The sequence below is a fragment of the Fundulus heteroclitus genome, chromosome 17, assembly GCF_011125445.2.
Source record: "Fundulus heteroclitus isolate FHET01 chromosome 17, MU-UCD_Fhet_4.1, whole genome shotgun sequence".
In the NCBI taxonomy this organism is placed as follows: domain Eukaryota; kingdom Metazoa; phylum Chordata; class Actinopteri; order Cyprinodontiformes; family Fundulidae; genus Fundulus; species Fundulus heteroclitus.
In genome coordinates this window covers 14,707,611-14,727,397 of record NC_046377.1, presented here as the reverse complement: position 1 = coordinate 14,727,397, position 19,787 = coordinate 14,707,611, and the positions used below count along the sequence as shown (strand labels likewise).

General features: G+C 43.3%; 1 protein-coding gene across 1 annotated transcript in view; it reads right to left on the bottom strand.

The window, feature by feature from the left end:
- cacna2d1a (calcium channel, voltage-dependent, alpha 2/delta subunit 1a) overlaps window positions 1–19,787 on the bottom strand; it is a gene marked incomplete in the record, with an annotated part of 123,005 nt that overhangs the window by 23,948 nt on the left and 79,270 nt on the right. Inside the window, 7 exon segments of the mRNA XM_036149334.1 lie at window positions 2,695–2,798; window positions 3,016–3,078; window positions 3,222–3,306; window positions 6,408–6,514; window positions 6,920–6,980; window positions 15,353–15,361; window positions 17,844–17,852. Coding sequence (XP_036005227.1) covers window positions 2,695–2,798; window positions 3,016–3,078; window positions 3,222–3,306; window positions 6,408–6,514; window positions 6,920–6,980; window positions 15,353–15,361; window positions 17,844–17,852 — 438 coding nt within the window.

Here is a 19,787-nt window from a genome sequence, read left to right as displayed (position 1 = left end):
CTGCTTTGATCTAAACTATCCACTTGTAGGTTTGGTCGTATATTTAGGGTTGTTGTCAGTGGCGTCCCCTGGCCTGGGTATTCCCGGTTCTAGCCCTGAATGTTTCCCATCCCATTTTTTCACCCGAAAATGGAAACATTTCCATTAACTATATTATTAAAGAAGAACAGAGTTTTGTAATTTCCCAGCTTCCATTAATGCAGCACAAGCACAGCGCTATGACCAATCAGAGAGGAAGATGTTTGGGTGCAGGGACTCATCCCAGTTTTATTGGTTGACAGCTCTCTGATAACCATACTGCTTTTAAGTTTGGGGCATAGTGGATTAAAATCAATTCTTTATTTAATGACTAAGTGTGTATCTAATGAATGTGATGTCTGTGGTGTTTCAGAGGATGTGTAGAACATATTGTTTTGAAGTGTAGTAAATATGATTATGCCAGGCTTAAAATGAGTCCAAACTAATTTGTCCAGATTCCAGCGATCACAGAAGAAGACTGACGTTTTTTTTGTACCCGAGTTCAATCAGGAAAACAGTGAATGAAAGAGGGAACGAGGCAGAAGAGAGAAGGGAAAACATCAAATGTAAGAAAGAAAGAGGAAATGTATTGTTATGTAATAGAAATAAATGTGACATGTTTGATCCTCCATGTTTATATTTGAATCATTAAAAACAGGAAAAGTTTCATATTTCTATTTTCCTGGCTGTTTTATGTTACTTAACGGCTCTGTTTTTAATTAAGACTCAACAGTTTTATGCAAACGGGAAAGATCTGAGAACAATTTTATTGATTGAACATTAAAGATTAAAGATGTTCAACCCCCCCCTCCAAAAAAAAAAAAAAGGATATAGGAAAAAGAGATGGAAAACATCAAATGAAAGAAGGAAAACAAGTGATAAAGCCCGTAGGGAAAGAGGGATGACAAATCAGATGATAGAGAGGTGCAGTAAATACTACAGCATGATCTTTTTTCTGCAAATGACTGAAAACACTTCATGTTTACCATTTTCTTTGCAGATGTACAACACAGAACAAGTAATGGAGAGAAACAGCAGCAGTATGGTAAGGTGAAAAGAACAGCATCATACTGGATGACATTTGTGTGAAACACTTCCTGAGTGAAAAAAGGAAATCCTAAAAATGATTTTAAAAATATTTTATTGAATACTTTCTATAGTCATTCAAAACAAACTTCATTGTTTTTCTGGCAGCAGAAGGTGGAAGCACTGAGGAGATGGAGAGAAAAGATAGCAGCAGACACAGAAAACCAACCAGGTGCAACCTGACAGAAATAAATGTGCTTGGCAGGGAAAGACAATTGAAAATGAAAATAATTGTTATTGAGTAATTTTATCATCCTTAAGGTTATGCCTTTACGTTAATACTGATTTTAGAGATCTTATTTACATTGTCAAGATTAATTTTAAAAATAAATACATTTTTCAAGTACTTATTGCTGTATTTGGCTTCAAACAATGTGCTACAATGCTCAAGAAAGCTTAAATAAAAAGCCTTTTTTTCCCCAGTTAGTTTCCTCAAATTTCCCTCTGATGGAGCGGGCTCAGCCCCAATGTTCCCAGGCTCAGGAAACGCCCCTGGTTGTTGTCCCCCCTAGTCTTTTGCAGCCCCTAAATACGGATGTATGCTTCCTTTGCACATATGATTAGGTTGGCCAGTTTCTAAAAATCAGGTGTTACTGCTGTCATGCATTCACTTCTGAATGAAGAGGAAACGTCAATAGAGAGATGTGCTTTTTGCAGCCATTAAATACAATATATGTGGATGGAGAAGTTTAACCATCTCTGCTATCATCATCTTCGTTACATCAGCTAATTGCATGTGAGCTAAAGTGTGCTGCACTTGCCCCTCAATTATCACTTTGATTTCTCAGTTTGTTGCAAATTGGAATCCAAATGCAGGAAGCTAACCCACTCCACCCATATGCATCTGCTTATTTAAGGTTGAGCCTAAACAGGCCTTTAGGGTTTTCCTCCAGGGCTGACAAGTATTCATTAATATAGACATCGACTCTGAACGAGTTTAACTGACCCTGCTGAAGAAGAGCATCTCCACAGAATGACGACATGACCTAAATGTTGTAATATGTGTGAAGTCTTTTTTCGGAGTCACGTGCAGCGTAAGTTTTCCGCCACAAACATTTTGCACAGAGCCTCACAAATGTATATGTTCGCCATGTTTGCTGCATTCCCTAAGTGACTTCTGCTAAACTGCTAACAAGACTTCTTACAAGTTTCTTTCTGCCACACTTCAGGGCGCCTAGATTTGTAGAGGGCAGGACTAATAATGGCTGTGTCAACGGATTCTCCCTCCTAAGCTGTGGATCTCTGTAGCTCCTCCAGAGTCACCACGGGTCACTAGGCTGCCGCTGTGATCAATTTTGTCCTTGTCCTGCCTGTGAGTCTAGGTGTACGGCCAGGTTTTGATACAGCTGTAGTTGTGCGATAATGATGCATTTTAGTGTTCTCTTACAAACCTGGAAGGCCTTCACAGAACTCAGATTTATATTTATGCACAGATTAAAAGACATATATAAATTGGTGCTGTAGGACCTTAAGAATATTTAGATACTTAGAGATACTCAAACCTAGATCATACCCTTCATCATAATGTCTGTCATGCAGCTGCGATCCCAGTGTGAGGTACTGTATATCTGATATTTGTTGGAGGTTTACCGTTGCAGGGTGTTGGTGTGAAGATGTACACGTCATTGTCTAAACTTCGCTTGTAGAAACTCGACTCATAAGTCTCCGCTTCTTCTGTCCAGTCCAGCCCGGCACTATTGACAATGCAAGTACACAATGAAATGCAGATTCTGACTTTTTTTTTTACAAAATCCAGCCTTAACATCTTAATAATAAATAAGTAAAAATAATTAAAGAAAAAAATATTCTTCACATATTTTTAGCAGAGGTGCCAATAAGTGCACAACTGTGTGTTGCACGTTTCCGATCAGACTACAGAGATGTTCTTGGTTACCCTCGTTTCCTAGATACCTTTTGGGGAAGACGCGAGTGATTCCTCCATCAGTTGCAACAAACCTGGCAATGACACCATGCCTGACAGGCAGAGAAAATACAGCTATGAGAACATAGTAACAAAAACCTGGAGAATGCTTTATGGATGCCTGACATTTACTGGTGATTTTGAAATATTTAAACCAGCTGCATTGCCAAACAGCAAATACCGCCTCTTCACTTACTGCAACTCATTCTGTTTCCAGATCTTGATCAGCTTAGTGGTGATACCAGCATCAAGGAGGAGTCGGTTCACAAGCTCAACATTACCTAACAGAAAAAAAAAAGTTTTAATCTTTAAGAAGAATAAACGTAGATTGTAAAAAAAAACAAAAACATGACGTGGATTCTAAACTAGAAAAAACTGATAACTTTGACAGCAAACAAGCATTTTCTGCAGTTTCTAGGCCCTGAAGATGATTAAACTTCATTATTAAAACCACCTAAAGACTCAAAAGGGAGGTTTTTTTGGGTGTGGGGTGGGGGGATTTGTAATTCAAAATGTTGTGATGTAGGTGGTGAGTTGGTGCAGGTGTAAAAAAATACTTTTGCAGACATCCAACAAGACCACATCACAAACATAAGAGGCGATAAAAGGGGTTGCCCCTTTTTTGGCCGTTTCTGGCTCTTTGAACCCGCCGTCGACCCGCTCCAGTCCATAAACGTCAGTTCGCCGATACACCTCCACCACCACCACCTCCTCCAGTCTTTATGGCACGCCTCACACATCAGACAGAACAGCTGGTGTAACACTTTGGTCCCCACCATCCAGTGGTTTTCATTAGGGATTCTTTATTGAAGGCAGCCCAGGAATTCCTAATGTACTTCTTCGCCACTGAAGTGGCTTAACCGCGTAAAGCGTGTAACGATGCCTGAGCCGCCGATCCTCCACCTGGGCCGCACTCCTCTCCCTCCCTTGGGGTTCTCTGTGGACTCCATTAAACTAGCAGCTAATAACGGTGAAGGTAATATTTCAACTGGGTGAAAAGTTTTATTGGATTGATCATGTTGAGATGTTTGAAGTGAGTCCTTAAATGCAAACCATCAAATTAAACAATGGAAAGCAATAAAAGAGGCCTTCTATAAATGTCCAGGGAACTTTTTGCTTTGCTCAGTGCCCCAACAAATGGGTGATTCATATCAGCGAGGGGATGCAAGCAAGGGTAAGGATGGTAATGCGTTGGTCAGATGTCAGGGAGAAGGTTTGCCGGACCTGATTTGTGTTTTATTGCTCTGCTCGCACTCTAGGCCGCATGTGTCCTGCTCTTTTTCACAAACACACAGTAATTGGATGAGGTCGAGCGGCTACAGGAGGGGTGTGGGAGGCATATAACTGGTGGATGGCGTGCGTCTAAGCGAGCAGGCCAGTGTGTGTGTCACAACTAAGCCGACGTGCTTCACACATGTGCAGCCAGGCATGTGATGGTCAGATCTTTGGATTTAGCATCAAATAGGTAACATGCAGGCAGGGGGTTCCACATTACAAAGCTTTGCCAGGTCATGCACACCAAACCATCCGACCAAACCTGCAGTTCACTGGAATGACACGTCGCTTAGAGAACTCGCATAAATGTTCTATGCGCTCTTTATTGCTTAAAGCCGAACGGCAGGGATTTATTCACTTAATGTACCAAAGCAAAACATGGCAAAGAAAAATGGTAAAAGTTTAGTATAAACCTTTTCCTGTTTTATCATGTTACAACAAAAACTTGAATTTCTTTTATAGGGATAGTATGTGAGAAATCATCACAAAGCGGCAAATTACCATGAAAGGGCAGGAAAAGGAAAAACGGTTTTAATGTTTTATTAATAAAAATCTGAAAACTGTGGCAAACATTTGAATTCAGACCCCTAGGCCCTGCTTACCCTAAATAATATGCAGCTAAACTAATACCTTAGAGGAACATTAGTAAATAAACAACGTCAGGACCATCATCACCACCACCATAGAGAAGCTTCAAAAATACATAAAATGACCAAAGAACATCCCTGGCTTTGAACATCTGAGGGCACCATTTTTCGTTTCATTAAAAGTAATCACCTAAACCAAATGCCTGTAAAGAAGAGCTTTATTCAGAGAAAACTAAATGAGGATCCTGGAAGTTCTGGAAAACCTGCAGAGATTCACAGCTCAGGTGGAAGAATCCACAAATCTGGCCTTTGTGAAAGACAAAAAAGACAAACGTGAAAAAAGTGCTCGACTAGGATAAGGTCATAACTGGACTTTTTAGTCTAAATTCCAAAAGCAATGCTGGAACAAAAACTTCACATAAATACTGCACCATTACTACTGCCATGTTAAAACATGGTGCTTGCACCATCATACTGCAGGGATGCTGTTCTTCAGCAGGGAGAGGGAAGCTGGTCAAAGTTGATGGGAACATGGCTTGAGCTAAAAATACAAAAATCCTGAACTAAAACCTGAATGTGGCTGCATAAGACTTAAAGGCGCTGTAAGTAAACTAAATTATTCTCATTTGTCACCACCATCAACAATGTCTTAGTTACATTTTTCTCCTTTCAAACCTAGAGGTACGGTCCGGAACTACTTCGGTTCAGTGTGTAGCCCGTGTTTACTTCCTGGTTCCTGAGCTAATCATATGAGAATTCCCAGGGTTCCCAACACAGAACACAGCATTTGGTATTTTATCTTGGCAAAAGAGCAGCAGCCTGCTAACATAGAAGCCAGTAAGAGAAGCGAACCAGAGATAGAACATAATAGAACATCATATACAATTCAAATATACTTTATTCATCCCAACGGGAAATTAAATATGCCTATCCTGTGGTAGTAAAAATTCACAACAGCAACACACCGTTTAAAAATGGCACATTAGATTGATTGACAAGCTGTTGTACCGATTTGAGCCACAAGGTGTCAGTATTACTTATAGCTCCTTTAAGACAGGGAGGGAGGTTTGCTACTCTGGACACATCATCAGAGCTAGAACGGAATAGTTTAGATCCAAGTATTTTACTGTGTTAAATTAGATTAGTCAATGTCCATCCCTAAATACAATTGAGAATCTGAGGGAAGGCTTGGAAATGTATGCTTGCAGTATCTCTCCAATCTGACAGCTATTTTGCAAAGACTGTAAAAACCCTTTCATCTCTACATGTGTTAAGCTGGTGGAGTTGCACCCAAAAGGACTTGCAGCAACAATTTCAGCTAAAAGGGAAACCACAATATATTCAATTATTGAGGCTGACACAAATACATACCACACTTTTCAAATGAAAATAAAAAACATAATTGACTTTCATAATCCTTCCCTACATTATGTTGGTCACATTTGTTTGTTCCTGTAAAGGGACAAAATGTGAAAGGTTACTGTTGAACAGCCCTGTAAATCATGTGTGATCATACTTACACATGGGGTTGTTTGGCGTCTTTGTGTCAATATAATTGTTAAAGTCCATCAGGAAATTTATGTTGCTCGTTTCCTTGTCAGGTGGCTTCAAGTCTTTGCAGTACATCCTGAGGAAAACAATCAGATTTGTAAATAAACACAGTCAAAGCAGTCACCTTAGTCACCAAGTATTATTCAGTACGTTATATTTTTATAGGTTAGTGATTAAGGTTTAAATCTTACTGTCTTGAACTATGGGGTTTAATGCTAGATTTAATGCCAACTTTCTCATTCAGTTGAGTGGGAGAGTGAGTCCGGGCTTTTGATTGGTGTAAGACTTTTTATGTTATGCAGGAAGTACTGTGGGATTTGTTGTCTGCTTTTATCTTTTACTAAATGTTTGAACATTTTAATGTTTATTGACTTTAGAGGTGAATAGTTGAAAATTAGCTTTGTAGCCCATACTGAGAGATTTACAGAAATGTTCATTAATGTGTGCTGTCCCTGTTAAATAAAGAAAAAATTAAACATACCTCGGTGCGATGAATGTATACCCGTATTCATCGAACTTGTCTGCAAGCAGGCTCTCAGAAACTAGGAATAAGTGCATAAAATCATTACTATAGTCTGGACAGTGAAAAAAAGCTGTCAGAAAGCATTAAGATGAGACTTTACCTCACTGGTAATAAATGAACGTTTAATACATTTTAACAATGCAGAATTAAAGCACTTTGACAGCGAGCAGAAAAAGGATCTTGGGTGTAGAGAGACAGTGAGGAACAAATGTGTTGACATTTAACAAACAGCAACACAGATACCACTATATTTCTATCTCTCTTTCATCATTTCATACCCCAATTTGGTACTTGTGCATTGTAATTTGGTCCCAAACTGCTTATTTTATTTTCTCTCTTGTTTAAGAAGACTTGATAAATTACTGAGTCAAATATTTTACAAAAATGCTCAATTCTAACATGCACTTTCATGTAACAGCATCATTTTTAAATTCTTATAAAACATTGTTTCCAGCGATCGTGGTTCTGATTCCTGTTTGGACTAGGCAGCTTGTGAAATATGACAGATACCCTGATTAAACCAAAATAATTATGAGTAATTTCCAGTTGACCGCTATTAATTCTTGGAGTAAAGATCTTTTATTAGAAAAATGGAGTTGGCATGAAATATTTGGTGGAGAGCGGCTACTTAACACATGCTATAAAAAGGCAAAAGTGTGAAATGACCAGCAACCAATTGTTATGGTTGAAGAAATATTAATTTTGTCAGGATTCTCTGTGCTGCTCTACTCTAACTCTATTCCACAGGTGTGTCTGGTTGGCTGAGGAGGCGTGGCCCACACCTGCAGCTCGTTGCAGGCGGCTTCCTCTGGCTTCTTAAGCAGAGCGCTGACAGATGGAAGACGCCAGAGCCTTAACCAGTCGTGGTACGACGTGGCCTCTGTCCCTACGCTCGGACACCAGCTTGTGAGTTTTTGCTCTTCGTTTTTTGACTAATTTTTGGATCTTTGTTTGCCTCAGATTTTTGTGCTTGGATGCACTCACCCGTCTTGACGTCTCGTTCCGAAGAAACAGACCAGCAGAACCGCCTGCTCAGATTTTGCTCTGGCGCTCCCCTCTTACTTCCTGGATGTTACCCAGCGAGGCCTGAGTTCCCCTCTCCCGGTTCCTGCTGGTTCTGCATTCACTCTGGTCAATCCATCTGTCAACCGTTGCCGACGAGGTTCGCTCAGGATCCCTCGCCAGTTACATCAGCCGTCCTCAGCCACCAGCCGCCTACCTCCAGCTGAGTAGAATCATAGAGTATTCCCGACGCTACTTCTTCCCGGTTAGGTCCGCCCGGCTAAATGGTAAGCAGCGCACTTCTAGCAATTCCCCTGGTTCAACTTTCAGAGTTTCTGACTTCCTCTCTCTTACAGACTCGCCAGCCTTGACGTTCTGATCCAGCCGACTCACCCGTAGTCCCGTCTTTAGATCTGCCTGTTTCTTATAATAAACATCTTAAAACTGTGTTTTGCCTCCCGATCGTATCTGCATGTGGACTCGTCACCTGAAAACCATGACAGAAGAAGGCTCTGGCCACCAAAGTCCAGCGGATACGTTCGGGCGGCAGTTAGCCGCACAGCAAGAACAGATGCAGTCACTAGGTTTAGCCGTAAATTCAACACAGGAGCAGCTTCATAGATTAGCCGCTCAGTTTAGCCAGCTCATGGACACAGTTACTTCCGCGATGACGTCGCCTGTCACTCAAGACACTAGCACCCCGCCTCCCGTCGCTCCGAGCACTGATAATCAGCTTTGGGCTCCGCCACTTGAGAGCGCGTCACCTAGTCCGGAGAAGTTCTCTGGTGACCATGGGAGTTGCGGAGGTTTCCTTTTCCAGTGTAAACTGGTGTTTAACCGATCCCCCCAGACTTTCGCCTCAGACGAGGTTAAGATATCTTATGTACTACGACTCCTAACAGGTAAAGCACTTAGTTGGGCTGAGGCTCGATTCCCTGATTGTCAGTCATTCGGGGTTACTTTTCAGGAATTCGTTACCGAGTTTAAGACTATTTTTTCGCCCGAGTTAGATTCGGCTCATCAGTCTCGTCATCTCCTTACGTTAAAACAGCGCGGTCGACGCGTATCTGACTTCTCAGTGGAGTTTCGTACGGTTGCCGCAGCGGCGGATTGGCAACCCAGACCGTTAAAGGCAGTATTTTTTCAGGCTCTTGATGAGTCCCTTAAGGATGAATTAGCCCGGGTGGAGGAACCCGGGGATTTTGAGGATTTTGTGGCGCTAGCCATCCGGTTGGATACCCGGCTACGTAGTCGGAGCCGAGTTAGACAGAACCAAGTCATGCGATCATCCACCCCTTCCACGCTCACCCATAGGGAACCGCGGTCCGCTCCATCACCTCCTGAACCCATGCAGTTGGGCCAGGTTGGTTTAACCAATAAGGAGCGTCAACAGCGTTTCGCGGGCAACTTATGTCTATACTGTGGGGGGGAGGGTCATTTCCTTAAGGATTGTCCGGTTCGGCCAAAAGATCCAGTCCACCGTTCGTAACGGGGAGAACGGTGGACGTTAATAGTTCTAGCCCCCGAGTAGTAACTAAGGCGCCATCTCTTTCTCGCTTACATTTACCCGTGACGTTAATGTTCGATCAGGATACTTTCGATGTCTCGGCTCTAGTTGATTCCGGTTCGGACTTCAACCTAATTGACCAAACCGTAGTGGATCAGCTTCGGGTGCCGGTCGAACCTTTACCCGAGCCTCTCCGGGTGTCGTCCTTGGATGGGCAGAGTTTAACCTTAATCACCCATCGCACTCGACCTCTAGTAGTGATAGTTTCGGGTAACCACCGGGAACAACTTTTGTTTTTTGTGTTCCCTGTAAAGCGTTCACCCGTTGTTTTGGGTTTAGCCTGGTTAAGTGTCCACAGCCCGCAGTTTAACTGGGCCGAGTCCCGATTAGAATCTTGGTCTCCAGCTTGTCATTCTCGTTGCTTACAGTCCGCTCGTCCTGTATCTGTTACCCCTTCCCCTGAGACAGAGTCTGGGGACGTTCTTGACCTATCGCTAGTTCCGGAGGAATACCACGATCTTCAAGGAGTATTCAGTAAGACTCAGGCTTGTTCACTTCCCCCACATCGCCCTTACGATTGCGCTATTGACCTTTTGCCTGGGGCTCCACTACCGGTGAGTCGGCTCTACAACATCTCCAGGTCAGAACGTCAAGCGCTCGAGAAGTATATAGGGGAGTCTCTAGCTACGGGGTTAATCCGTCCTTCATCCTCCCCATTGGGTGCGGGGTTTTTTTTTGTTGGTAAGAAGGATGGAACCCTTCGACCCTGTATCGATTATCGAGGGCTTAACCAAATAACCGTTAAGAACAAGTACCCGCTCCCTCTATTATCCTCAGCCCTCGAACCAGTCCAGAATGCTAAGATCTTCACTAAACTTGATCTGCGCAACGCTTATCATTTGGTTCGGGTGAGACAGGGGGATGAGTGGAAGACGGCCTTTAAGACCCCGCTAGGTCACTTTGAATACTTAGTCATGCCTTTTGGTTTGTGCAATGCCCCAGCAGTTTTTCAAGCATTAGTGAACGATGTCCTTCGGGATTTTCTGAATGTTTTTGTTTTCGTTTATCTTGACGATATCCTGATTTACTCTCGTGACCTAGAACAACATAAACAACACGTCCGTCTTGTTCTCCAGCGATTATTAGAGAATCGCTTATTTGTTAAGGCCGAGAAGTGTGACTTTCACCAGTCTTCTGTTTCCTTTCTTGGTCTGATTTTAGAGGGTGGACAGGTGAAGTCTGATCCAGAAAAGATAAGGGCAGTGGTGGAATGGCCTGTTCCTGAGTCGCGCAAACAGCTCCAACGCTTTCTTGGTTTCGCTAACTTCTATCGGCGCTTTATCAGGAACTATAGTCAGGTAGCATCTCCTTTACATGCTCTCACTTCCCCCAAGATACCTTATGTCTGGAGTCCAGAGGCCGAGGAGGCTTTCAGTAAACTTAAGGCCCGTTTTTCCCAGGCTCCCATACTAGTTCACCCCGACCCAGCTAAACAGTTTATCTTAGAGATTGATGCCTCTAATACCGGGGTGGGAGCGGTTTTGTCCCAACAGTCGGAGGTAGACTGTAAGTTGCACCCTTGTGCGTTCTTCTCCCGTCGTTTATCACCAGCAGAGCAGAACTATGATGTAGGTGATCGTGAGTTACTAGCTATTAAACTAGCGTTGGAGGAGTGGCGGCACTGGTTAGAGGGATCCGAGCAGCCCATCATAATATGGACAGATCACAAGAACCTCTCCTATCTGCAGTCAGCCCGTCGACTCAACTCTAGACAGGCCCGTTGGTCTTTGTTTTTCTCTCGATTCAACCTCACCATCACCTACAGACCCGGCTCCAGAAATGTCAAGCCTGATGCACTGTCCCGTCTGTTTAGATCTTCTGAACAAGAGAGGGAGCCGGAACCGATTCTTCCTCCCACCTGTACGGTTGGAGCACTGCATTGGGATCTGGAGGACAGAATCAGACAGGCCCAACTCTTAGACCCGGACCCAGGTACAGGGCCACCTGGGCTTAAGTACGTTCCCCAGTCTGTTCGTCCTGAGGTTCTACGTTGGAGTCATGACACGAAGTTTTCCGCCCATCCGGGCATTTTTAGAACCCAGTCCCAGGTCTCCCGGCGATTCTGGTGGCCTTCATGGACGAAGGATGTTCGAGAATACGTTCTCGCCTGCCCCGTTTGCGCCCAGAATAAGGCTTCTACACAGCCACCTTCCGGTTTGTTAAATCCTCTTCCCATCCCCAGACGTCCATGGTCCCACATAGCGATTGATTTCGTTACCGGTCTCCCATTGTCCCAAGGTATGTCAACTATTCTGACGGTAGTTGATCGGTTTTCTAAATCCTGTCATCTTATTCCCATCCGCAAATTACCCAACGCACTCCAGACAGCTCAGCTTCTTATCAGACATGTGTTCAGACTCCACGGCATCCCTGTTGATATCCTCTCTGACCGGGGTCCTCAGTTTATCTCCCAGGTCTGGCGGCACTTTTGCTCTGCTCTGGGTGCCCGTTATACACTCACCTCTGGATATCATCCTCAGACTAATGGCCAAACTGAACGCATGAACCAGCAACTAGAAACCACTCTCCGCTGCCTTACGTCATCTTCACCCTCCGACTGGAACAAGTTTTTGCCCTGGGTGGAGTATGCCCTTAATTCACACATCACCTCAGCTACTGGACGTTCACCTTTTGAGGTTGCTTTGGGATATCAGCCTCCACTTCTACCCACAGAGGAACTCAGGATTCCCTTCACATCCGTAAACGACTACATTGCTCGCTGCCAGGACATCTGGAGATCAACCATCACTGCCCTCACTCGCACCGCAGAGCGGAGCAAGAGGTTTGCCGACCAGCACCGCCGACCAGCTCCTCAGTATCGCCCCGGTCAGAGGGTTTGGTTATCTTCTAGAGACGTTTTGTCCAATCCATCCGCTAAAAAGCTTGCTCCCCGGTTCACTGGTCCCTATGAGATAGAGACAGTGATTAACCCGAGCACTGTCCGTTTACGTTTGCCCCCTCACTCCCGAGTACACCCTACTTTTCATGTGTCCCAGATCAAGCCCGTTTTGGACAGCAACTTGTGCCCTCCTTCCGGACCCCCTCCACCCTCCCAGGACAGTCAGAACCCTCGGGTTCTCAGGGTTGTGGATGCCCGTCGGCGAGGTAGGGGTCACCAATACCTCGTCGACTGGGAGGGTCGTAGCTCTGAGGAGCGCTCGTGGGTTTCCGCAGCTACTATTTTGGATAAGGACTTAATTTCAGATTTCTGGGCTACTCAGCCCAGCACCTCTTCGTCTGGGCCGCCAGGAGGCGGCCGTTGAGGGGGGGGTAGTGTCAGGATTCTCTGTGCTGCTCTACTCTAACTCTATTCCACAGGTGTGTCTGGTTGGCTGAGGAGGCGTGGCCCACACCTGCAGCTCGTTGCAGGCGGCTTCCTCTGGCTTCTTAAGCAGAGCGCTGACAGATGGAAGACGCCAGAGCCTTAACCAGTCGTGGTACGACGTGGCCTCTGTCCCTACGCTCGGACACCAGCTTGTGAGTTTTTGCTCTTCGTTTTTTGACTAATTTTTGGATCTTTGTTTGCCTCAGATTTTTGTGCTTGGATGCACTCACCCGTCTTGACGTCTCGTTCCGAAGAAACAGACCAGCAGAACCGCCTGCTCAGATTTTGCTCTGGCGCTCCCCTCTTACTTCCTGGATGTTACCCAGCGAGGCCTGAGTTCCCCTCTCCCGGTTCCTGCTGGTTCTGCATTCACTCTGGTCAATCCATCTGTCAACCGTTGCCGACGAGGTTCGCTCAGGATCCCTCGCCAGTTACATCAGCCGTCCTCAGCCACCAGCCGCCTACCTCCAGCTGAGTAGAATCATAGAGTATTCCCGACGCTACTTCTTCCCGGTTAGGTCCGCCCGGCTAAATGGTAAGCAGCGCACTTCTAGCAATTCCCCTGGTTCAACTTTCAGAGTTTCTGACTTCCTCTCTCTTACAGACTCGCCAGCCTTGACGTTCTGATCCAGCCGACTCACCCGTAGTCCCGTCTTTAGATCTGCCTGTTTCTTATAATAAACATCTTAAAACTGTGTTTTGCCTCCCGATCGTATCTGCATGTGGACTCGTCACCTGAAAACCATGACAAATTTTTATTGTGTTTAATTTAAATTACAGTTCTATGGTAATGTGAAATGTGTATATTATGAGAAAGGTTGTTGTGAAGTTTTCCATTTTTATGTTATTTGGCTTTCTGGAAGTTACCTTGATCCAAGAAAATCTGTTGTATTTTCTTGCATTGTTTTGTTTCCAATGTTTTATTGATAAAATGTTTTCCATTTTTGTGAAAAGTTTTGTGAATGGTGTGGACGTTTTTGTATCTTTGTAATTTTAACTGTTTCATACCAGACTTTTTCGGGAAGAAACAGAGCCGTCTGATCTGGGATGTTTTGGATCAACCATTAATACATTTTTACCCAAAAGGGATACATGTCATACCGAATTTTGCAACCACTGATTTAAACTTTTTTTTTTAATCAAATACCTGTTCATACTTTGCTGTTCAATGGGACCTATTATACTTCCTTTTAAACAAGTTAGAATATGTCTATGGCCTACACAAACACGCTTATTAAATTTTTTGCACAAAATCCTTTCCAGATAATGAGATTTCACCCCCTCAATTTCACCTATTTTGAGCTCCTTTCAGAATGAGCTGTTTTTAGGGCTCTGTCACTTTTATGCAAATAAGATGTAGCTTGTCCGGGCTCCGAACTCAATGTTTACACTCGCGCTTTACACATGAAAATGGCTGAAAATAGATGCACAATGGTCCAGCTGTACATGTTTAACCCTGAGTCAGACCCAAAAGTAGAAGAAATGGAGCCTCCAGCACAGCCAGCAAGGATTCAGCGAGCGGTTTCTGACCTTTCTAAATGTACACAGGGCTATCAATAGCCCATTGCTAAATGACAAATCATATTCATGATGAACAACCATAGTACAGCGCATACAGTGGTAAAACCAGCTAATGAAGTGGGCGGAGCTCCACTTGGGTTGCTCGGTGAGGGGTTGGGCTTGGCTGGGGTTGTGAGGCGAGAGGACAGTGACGTAATAAGTGGGAGACTTTTAAAACGGCTCATTTTCCATACACCAACAAAACATTTACCTATTGTCAAAAAAAGTGCTTGGACTGTTTCTAGAAACAGTAGAGACCCAAATGGAAGCACAAAAACGTGCAATAAGTGAATTGGATAGGTCCACTTTAATAAATGTTATAATATGACTCCAAAAACATTTACAAGCGGGAGATCATTTATTATTATTTTGGTTTGATCAGGGGTTGCAATCTGCAATAATTCCTTCCAATCAGATGACCCAAACGGTCAACCAAAATATTACACCTAGCTTAAATTATTTGTGAGAACTTAACAGTTTCTCTCTTTGTGTACATATTCACCTATATAAATTAAAGTACATGGGTAGAAAATGGTCTGTTAACATTTGCAAAGTTGAGATAAGAAGGGAGAAAAGGTTGCCCCATATCTAAAAAAATGGGGGTCATAATTAGTGATGGGATGAAAACATCTCTTTGTGATTATGTTGTGTTTTGTCCATAGCTTTCATTAAAACATCATGGGTACAGTTTTCCATGCTTTCCTGTGAATGCTGGAATTACTAATATGGAGCCTCACACTGTTAATGAGATTTATTATTCCAGATTTTAAGACAATAAGAACAAAATATCTTATTTATGAATGGGAAAACAGAAGCAAACCTTGATCAAAGTTAACACTGCAGAATGAAATAAAACATAAAAGAAAACATTGAGTTAAGGGTTGACAGGGCAACGCTTAGGAGAAGAGAGATGAAAGTGAAAACAAAGGATACTTGCCATCTTTCTCTGGAGTAGAAATAATCCCAGAGGAGAGAAAGCGAACAAACACGAGGATCCCCCAGGGAGGTAAAGATGAGAAGGAAAAGAAAGGGAGGGGGAAAAAAAAAAGACAGGGTGAAACCACACAGGTCAAAGGTGACAATATTTTATTCACAGAGCGAGTCCTGAATAGAAATATTGCAATGTGAACAAAAGATTGCGGGTCTTTGGATGCAGATGGTGCTGATGGGGAACACACAGGCAGGCTTAGAGTGCGGTCAGAGGAAATATTTCAGAACCAGAATTAGCATCTTTTTGATGACTTGGTAAATCTCAGGAGTTACCGAACTGGTGAGATGGATTTGCTTTACACCACGATCACACACATTCACCATAGCTCACAACCTCAGTGTTTGTGTTAAAAGCACACTGCACACAACTATTACCCACAGTCTTTCATGGCGACATGGCTACTTCTCTTTGGTGGTCATGTTCGGGAAATAATTGCAGCTTGTGAACACGCTTTGATATTTGTCCATCGCTCAGTGATAATACAATAAAGATGAATAGTGGTGAGATGTTAGGAGTGACGAGACAAAGCTTCTGCACTCTCGATGACGAGACATCAAATCAATTAGGGATTCGACTCCAGCACAAAAAAAGCCAAGAAGCCTTTCATTTATAAAATTGATGAGAAACTTCACTTTATTTTAGTGGGATTTTACGCAGTAGACCAAAGCATAGTAGCAAATAACTGCAAAGTGGGAGAAAAAAGATTTTGTACAAAAAAAAATAATCCAAAATGTGCATCTTTTGGGGTGTCTACGACCTTTAAACATCTAAACACTCACAAGCTCAGTCAGAATAGATGGAAAGGCTCCTTGAACATCATTGGTTTTAAGTCTGAGCCACAGATTCTCTATTTGACTTAGGTCTGTGATGAACCATCTGCTCAGTCTCAGCTCTTTCATAACCTTTAGCAGATTTTCTTCTAAAATTGTTCCATAGTTTCGCCTGTTTTCACATAAACTTGTACCAGATTCCCAATCTGTGGTAAAGAAAGGCATCCTTAAAGCAAAATGTTTTCCCCACCACGTTTAACTGTTGGGATAGCGTGTGCTGTGTTAGTTTATAGCCACATAGATTTTTGCATAAAGGCCAAAAAAGTAAATTTTGGTCCCTGACCAGAGCCACGTCTCCCATGTTTTCCCTGCATGCCTTTGGCAAACCTGACATCTGTGGTTCTCTTCCAGATTTATCATTGGGCTGATTCTCTGATTAATCATCTCCTAACCTGGCTGGTCAGTTTAGGTGGACAGCTATATTTGGTAGGTTGGTTGTGCTATAATCTTTCAGATGGTGTTAAAATGTCTTCTGCGAGATTTTCACAACCCTGTTTTAAACATCCCAATAGTCTTTTTAGAGACCTTTTTGCTGTGTACCTTGGTCTGCATGAAGCCGTCTGTCCCTGAATTCTCACTAAAACAACAGAGGCCTTCACAAAACTGCTATATTTATAGGAAGATTAATATGACTGTTTACTACACAAGTGTCTCCTAAAGGAATTTGGCTCCTCTGAAGTGAGTCAGAGGAGCCTACTCCTCTGAGTTTAAGGAACTGAAGCATGTTCACAGCACACTTATTAGTGTAATAAGTTTATTGTATTGTAATATGTTGGATTTTTATATAAAAGATCAACACAGACTTGCACATAAATGTAAGGGGGAATATAGGGCATTACAATACATTTTAATATTTAAGTGTCAGGATGTAATTAGATGAAGTGAAAGAGAATTAGGATATGATATTTTTATTTCTGGTTCGATTTAGCTTTCAATTTTAGCATTGAAGGGGTTTTTTGTCAAAGAAAGAATAGAACAGACAGGACAGGCTTCAGTTTCTGATAAGCCTCAAAGCTTAACATGCTTCTGAGATTTCTGATCAAATTCACCACAAATAAGTGGTGACAAAGACGACCAAGAGCAGGTCAAGCTTAGAGGGTCAAGAAGAGTCCTGTTTTTCATTAGGAGTAATTTACCAGAGTTGTAAAACACTAAATGAGTCAGAATAAAAGAGAAACTGAAGAAAACACCAATTTATTCTTAAGATACTGACTCAAGGCTTTCTCCTTTATGGCTTCACCTTTAAATAATGCAAACATCCTGTTCATCTGTTCTTCCTGCTACAGTGGGCCTGTGCCAAAACCACATCTGAGGGCCGTTGAAGCAGTCGGAGCAGGTGGGGGGGAGTTAATACATACATGCACTCACACATAGACACACACCCTCTGTCTGCAGCGCACTGGTGGGACGCATCGCATGCAAAGAGAGAACTACCCCGATTTGATTCATTGTGACAATGTTGTCAGTAATTTGGGGGGGCAAAAAACAAAGAACAAAATGTTTCGATGTTTGTGAGTCTACAAAATTTACATCCAAAGCCTGCGGGTGACGCGAGAGTGAGAAGACGAAAATGTTTGTGGGGAGAAGCACAGAAGGGGAATACTTGCCCAAAAATGCTGCAGAGGTTCCAACACAGCAGGGAAGGTCAGGAGTTCAGAACAAGAGGTTAAACGGTTGAAAGAGAAAGGAGGGAATTGGAAAGAAACAAGAAAACAGGGTTACGCAATATTTTATTCAAATATGTATTGAATAAGAATATTGTATGCACAAGTTCAAAACCAAAAGATTTTACAGTACAGATGGAAGAAGGTTTCCTTTCAGGTAGCATTGCAATTACATGTGGATTGCAATGAATTCGAAAATCTTAATTCAAATCAAAAAGTAAAACAAAGTCAAACATTTCAACAGTTTTTTCCATTTTTCTTATAAGTGGTTGCAAACTAAAATTCTGTTTTGTCAATGATAATAATTTCATTTTGACAGCTCTCTGTTCATCGCCACTGTCCATCAGGGAGCCAAGCCACAAAAGCTCATTTTCTAAACAAGCTTGTATTTAATAGTTTTGTAATCAAGCCCACTAATGGAAAAGATTAGTGGAAGGAAAAAGTGTATCAGAAAATGGTGCCCTGGGAACAGGCAAAAGGTACCTTTGAGTAACCTGACAACAGCCAGCTGCATGTATCGCTCCGCCTAGCTCCACTCACATACATCTGGGACACGGCCATAGGCATTGCCTTTACTGAAGGCTGGGCCTTATCAAAACTCCTTGCATATGATTGGATAAGCCACTTGTCTGTCATCTTTATCGACGTGCTATTTCAACCAGTCACACCGAAGCTAACCTGTGACGCTGATGAGACCGACGCAGGAAAAAAAACCCTTTTTTTTTTATGTGTTTGCGGCTCTAGTGCAGGGTTTCCCGCAGCGCTATCTTGGCGAGGCGGCCGCGGAAAACGTGTCGTCCCTCTCCCCCCCGCTCCGCGGAAAACATGTCGTCCACCCCGCCCCCCCCCCCCCCCCGCTCCGCGAGCCGGTCCGCGGAAAACGTGTCGTCCACCCCCGCTCCGCGAGTCGGTCCGCCTCGCATAAGCAAATTCCTGCGGGAAACACTGTAGTGGCACACCTTTTATTGACAGTGAGCTGACAGGAAGAGGGGGAAGACAGGCGGCAAAGCGCCGCGGGTCGGAGTCGATCCCGGGCCGACCGCGTTGAGGACTAAAGGTCTCCTTATATGGTTTGCGCTAACCGCTAACCGCTAACCGCTCCGGGGACGCGTCCGCGTTGCGCGTCCGCGCCCCGGAAAACAAAACTTGCCAAATCCGGTCGGGAGAAGGGCGAAAACATGGTTTCCACCAACAAAAGCCTTAAGAGCCGTTCTCTGATGTTCTTTTAATGAAACAATATTAGGTAGATTGGACAACACGGAAGAAATAGCAGCATCAATGCTAACGCTTGCTTCCTCGATGCGAGCCGCCATTGTTGTTGGAATCTCACGGTGGCGTCTCCACTACGTCACATCCATGAAACACCCGCCCTGCGTCCTGATTGGCCAGACCAAAAATTTGGTTGGGGAAATCACTTTCAATCAGCCGTGTCCCAGATGTATGTGAGTGGAGCTAGGCGGAGCGATACATGCAGCTGGCTGTTGTCAGGTTAACCTTTGAGAGGCTTGTGAAATAAAGCTCATTAAGAGTTGAGCAGAGATTTTAATTTACTGAAATCCAGCTGTAAATGCATCATGACCTATTTTCCTTTTTTCACAAACAAAATCAATATTCGCCTAACGGCACAATTTAAATTGCAAAACAAACTTCATCGGAAAATCTAAGGACACAAACTGAATCACAACTGCTTGAGGATAGACTGAATTCAAATTTCACTAATCCAACAGTTTTCAACATCACTTACTGCCATTCAGATGATGTGAAATAGTTGGCAATACTGTTTTCACACTAATTTTCTAGTTTGCACTTTCATAACGCAAGAATGAATCTCAGATGCTTAAAGTTCTTTCAAGGCTTTCCAACAGTTTCAGGCTGGTTGCAACTTTA